At 50.1% G+C, this 5,122-nt stretch overlaps 1 protein-coding gene and 1 long non-coding RNA gene across 2 annotated transcripts; one reads left to right on the top strand and one right to left on the bottom strand.

Annotated features, from left to right (window-relative positions):
- The first annotated feature begins 1,325 nt into the window (after positions 1–1,325).
- LOC143830718 (uncharacterized) lies at positions 1,326–3,933 on the top strand. The gene is made up of 4 exons (XM_077323605.1): positions 1,326–2,187; positions 2,657–2,740; positions 2,920–3,003; positions 3,283–3,933. The coding sequence occupies exons 1-4, from the start codon at positions 1,566–1,568 to the stop codon at positions 3,780–3,782; spliced, it is 1,290 nt and encodes a 429-aa protein (XP_077179720.1). The 5' UTR covers positions 1,326–1,565; the 3' UTR covers positions 3,783–3,933.
- A 360-nt stretch (positions 3,934–4,293) lies between these two features.
- Positions 4,294–4,830, bottom strand: LOC143828837 (uncharacterized). Its single transcript, XR_013227923.1, has 3 exons — positions 4,741–4,830; positions 4,502–4,621; positions 4,294–4,370 (listed from the first exon to the last, which is right to left on the bottom strand). It is a non-coding gene; the product is annotated as an uncharacterized LOC143828837 (long non-coding RNA).
- Positions 4,831–5,122: the final 292 nt, after the last annotated feature.

Raw genomic sequence — 5,122 nt, 5'->3', positions numbered from 1 at the left:
GAGCTGCTAGCCAGACAAAGTTAAGGTTGCTACAATCGTGTGGAGTTTAGAAGTTCAGAGTAACATTCAGATATGGACAAAGTCTGATATAGGAACACCGACGACATCTGGATCCGTGAATGAAGGCAGGCTTTTAAACAAAAGAAAGAGTATGATATTGCAAATTCTGTAATGAATTAAAAAATACATACTGCAAAGAATAGGGGGCATTTCCCACGGCTTAAAAATAGCACAATGGTTGCTGATTGAAAACGCTACTAATTTGCCATAACGCACGACGTCGTAAACAATCTGCAACAATCCTGAAACCGACCCGCAAAAAGCGCTTCGTTGTAGCGCTTCTAGGGGAATCCAGAAAACTGGATTCACCCTCCGGATAGCGATACACTCCTGCAACCAATCTGCAACAGTAGCGCTAAAGACCTGTGCGTTACCATTGTTGCGGGTTCTTCAAAGTCCCTCCTCCCGAGCCTGTCCTCCAAACTTCCGGCGAACTGTTCGCCATTTTTTTTTTCTCCGAGCGAGCGGGGATCTACGAGGCAACGGGACAGCGACTGGCTTTCAAGCACGATCACTTTCGGAAATTCTGCCCGGACACCACAAGAGTTTTTCACAAGCACAGTGGCACACACCGTCACGTTCCCAAAATTTGCCCAAAGCTTAAAACCCCGTCTACCATCGGCCAGTCCTAGCGGAGTCAACGTACAGGGAGCATTTTAAAAAATTTTCCTCTGAGCGTGCCAACGAACATTCGCCGCTCGCAGTCTCCTGCTTAGCTTAGAGGGGTTCAATAGACGTGATTCGTGGTGATTTCATGAGGGGCGGCTTATGTGTAGTGGGTCTTTGTGTGGTTCCCAGTGCGTGTTTGTGCTTGGGTGCGGACAACCCCTTCCATTGGCGGCTAGACCTCCGGCAAGCGGAGTTGCCGTCCCCCGTTCATTTTAAAAAATTTTCCTCTGAGCGTGCCAACGAACGGTCGCCGCTCGCAGTCTCCTGCTTAGCTTACAGGGGTTCAATAGACATGATTCGAGGTGATATCATGAGGGGCGGCTTATGTGTAGTGGGTCTTTGTGTGGTTCCCGGTGCGTGCTTGTGCTTGGGTGCGGACAACCCCTTCCATTGGCGGCTAGACCTCCGGCAAGCGGAGTCGCCGTCCCCCGTTCATTTTAAAAAACATTCCTCTGAGCGTGCCAACGAACGTACGCCAGTTACATGTCATGTTTGGTTGATTTATGCTGTGGCTGGTGAATATTATTGGGGAACTGCCGAGTACTGCCGCACTTGCTCTCGGTTGAACACCGGCATGCGTTTGTGTAATGGCGGACATTTTCCTAAAATGGCGCCCGCTGCATGTTCAAACTGCTCTTCTCGCGTGTAAACGAATACGCGCATGCGTTAAGTCAAACAACAAGGGCGCCAATCTGGCCATTAGGAGCAGATCCTGTTCCCGCGCGAGGAGTTTTGAACGTGACATGTGACCTGATGTGGCCAATGTGCGTGTCCCCTGCTGCCCTCCACCAATCAGGAGCCGGCTAGTCCCTTTGTCTTTGTGTGCGGGAAGGTATATGATCCGTTGCACCCTGCACCTCCCACCACCATTTTGCTCAGCTACTAGCAAAAGCAACATGGAATCGTCTTCTCAAGCCTCGTCCGTCCCTGCAACCGGCCGTGGCCCAACTTGGAGGGACGCGGAGATCAGGGACCTGATCGGGATTTTCTCGGAGGAGAAAATCCAGGACGCGTTCCAGTCCTCCCACAGGAATAGGGAGGTTTTTGAACAAGTGGCTATTAAGATGCGCGCCCTGGGCCACAACAGGACCGGCCTTGAATGCCGGTCGAAGACCAAGACAATGAGGGCAGAGTACATGAGAGCCGTGAACCATAACAAGGGTTCCGGCAACGAAAAGGTGACCTGCCCCTACTTCGAGGAGCAGCGCCAGCTGTACGGGGACGGGGAAGGATCCGGCAGGCCGAAGCGCGTCGGCCGGAGCCTTAAGGTGGTTCGGAAGCCGGCTGCCCCGGTCGAGGAACCACCCGCTGAGGAGGATCCCGGCGAGGGAACCTCCTCCAGCTTTCGCCCTCCACCCCCCGTCCAGCAACGAGCCGCGGAATCGGTAACGCTGGACCTGATCGCCATCGTTCCTGGGGAGCCAGAGGAGGCTCCTGAGCAAACGCCCCTTGCCTCCGGTAAGTGATTTTCTTTTTATTTTATATTTCCTTTTAAGCAAATGTGTGTTCTGACGTTTGGGCATCGTTTTCTCGTGTGTTCGTTGCAACGCATAATACGGTAGGCTGTGGAGTGCTTGCTGTGGTTACTATTTGAAACGGTTTTAATTTTATAATTTTATAATTTAATTTTTAAAAGATTTTAAAAGAAGGTAGGCTGTGGAGTGCTTGCTGTGGTTACTATTTGAAACGGTTTTAATTTTATAATTTAATTTTAATTTTTAAAAGATTTATTAAGATGGTTGGCTGTGGAGTGCTTGATGTGGTTAGTATTTGAAACGGTCATGTTTAACCAACAGCCCCAAAATATTTGCAGCATGCCTCGCCCATAGGCCTTCTGCAGTACTTTGGCTCACAACTTTGGGAGCTTGCTTTGTGGTTCATGGTGTATGCTTGCTCGTTTTTCACTATTTTCTGCTCTTGTCCACAGAGACACAGTTGCCAGGGACGGGGCCCCTAGAGTCTCCAGCAGCACCTGACGTGGATAGTGATTCGGGGGCATCAACTAACATTGGTAGGTATTAGTAAAAATAGGGGGGGGGGCTGTTTTAACTGCTTTGTGCTTTTCTGTTTGTGCAGGGCAGCAGCACTGCTAAGAGAAAGAAGAGAGTCCCTCTGCGTTGCTGGTGTAGGCTTTGAAGCTGGCTTTGCCACCCTTTGGTCCTAGATCTGTTTTTTTTCCTTTTTTTGCAGATTTCATACCCGGAACACAGGAGGAGGAACAGCCTAGGGTGCTTGGACCTCCTGCCCGGCGCAGGCGGATACAGATTCAAGATGGTGAGCGTGCATGACCTGTTCCTTTCGAGCCATAGCTGCAGGACAATGTCGCTAGGCACTAACCATGTGCTCCCTTTTAATTGTTGAGAGTCCTGCTGTGAAAGTAGGCAAAAGTAAAAGCACACCATGGGCAAACAAACAATAGCCATGTGCTCGCCGGGGATTGTTTAAATTCTTGGCAGGAAAACACGGGGACAAAAAAGAACACCATGTCCACCATGGTGTGTTTTGACTTTTTTGATGTTACTAACAGTTTTGTTTCTCATTTTTTGCCAACAGAGGTTCTTTCAGATGAGGAGGAGGAACCACCCCTGGCTCCAGGCAGCCCACCACCTAGAGGTGCGCTCCCAGCAGAGGAGAGGCTTACGAGGGAACGCGGCAGGCTGAGGCGCGTCTCCGTCTTGACAAGCGTGGGAGAGAGGCTCCTTGAGCACTGCTATGAGGAGTCACGGCGTGCCGCGGCCGCTGACCAAGCCATGCTCACACTCATTGCCCAGGAGGGGAGAAAATTGAGGGCAGTCCTTAGAGAGACAAACCAAATCCTACGCGAAGGCGTGGAGGAGGTGCGTCTGATAAGGAGACTCATGGAGAGGGCTGTAGCGGTCATGGAAAGGGCCTACCCTCCACAAATCGCCCCCCCACCACCACCCACACCAACACCACCACTTCCAGCACCCACCCCACCGACTCCCTCTCAGAATGCCTCCACCCAAACAAGAAGGAGGACTATTCTCGGAAAGAGAAAAATAAAACCAGCAGACAAGTACTCCCCCTCCTAGTTTTGCCCACTTTTTCTATTTCATGTTATCTGTGTTTTGTTGTTTGTTGAATAAAGTTTATATTTTTGACTCTGTCTCTGTGTACCCTACTGTAGAATCTGCAAGGCTGAAAGCGGCCTCTCTAGTGATTGTGTATATTGTGGTACTGCTGTGTGGGTTGGAGGTTGGAGGGGTGTTAGTTCTAGGAGTTTTAGGAGTGTGGTGTGGGGTTAAATATGTGCGAGTTTAAGAAGTCACACTGGAGTCTTGTTATAAAATTTGCAATAACATTTTATTTTAAAAAACATTTTAACAGGGGAAAAACATTAGGGAGTGAAACTTGGAGCCCCACCAGCACCACCACCCCCCACCCCCCTGGAAAACCAATTTTTTTTAACAAAAGTATACATTTAACAGGGGAAAAACATTGGGGAATGAAACTTGGAGCCCCCCCCCCCAACCCCTACCCCAAAACACAAACAGGAAACAAAACTCAGGTACCACCGCTCCCCTCCCCAGCCCCTTCCATCGCCCTAACTCTCCTGCACAGCCGTCCCACGGTCCCCCTAACTTTGCGCCGGAAGAGCTCTTCGTCCTCCTTCTTCTTAACTGTGGGGAGGGAGAAAAAGTACACATTAGTACCACACATATTTTCAAATTTCTTTAGTTTACATGCATACACTTTTAAGTGGCCTTAGCCACAGTGTGAGAAGAGTTGGGCAGTGGGGAACATAACCTACGCTCTTCCGCCTCCCTCTGTTGCCTGTGCTGCTCAATCTCCCCTTTCAGCTCCGCCACTTGAGCCTCCAGGGAAGTAACTCTGGCCTCCATGGCACGCAGCCTTGCCTCCACAGTTTCAGCTATAGAAATCAAACAAAGAATTTGATCACACTCCAAAAGGAAGCATCACATCAGGCTCCCATATGGCTCCGTGTGGGTACACACACATGGGTCTCCCTCACAGACATAAAACTCTCACCTGCAGCCTGTCCCGAGGTGGAAGGTCCCTCTTCCTCCCCCTCCTCACGCTCAGGTGCTGTTGCCAGCTTGGATGGTGATTGTGTGGCTGGGCAAAGAAAAAGACAAATCATAATTAAAAGCACACAAAACAGAGATGAAACACAGCTGGTGGACACACCACAGTTAGAGTCTAAGCGCATAACCAAAGTGGTTCTACAGTACTGGCTGGCTAAGTCTGAGGGGGTTGACAGCATCTAAATACTTTCTCGAATTTCATTGGGGACAGTAGGGGAAAGAGGCAGCTAGTCATTCCATGCATGTTTAAGGGCAAAACACAACGAGGGCAGCACTCACCCATATGCCTCCTCATGTCCAGGGGGGGCTTCCCAGCCTTCTCCCAT

Source organism: Paroedura picta, chromosome 2, assembly GCF_049243985.1.
Source record: "Paroedura picta isolate Pp20150507F chromosome 2, Ppicta_v3.0, whole genome shotgun sequence".
NCBI lineage: Eukaryota > Metazoa > Chordata > Lepidosauria > Squamata > Gekkonidae > Paroedura > Paroedura picta.
The sequence above is the reverse complement of the archived record's forward strand: the minus strand, read 5'-3'. Positions and strand labels throughout refer to the sequence as shown.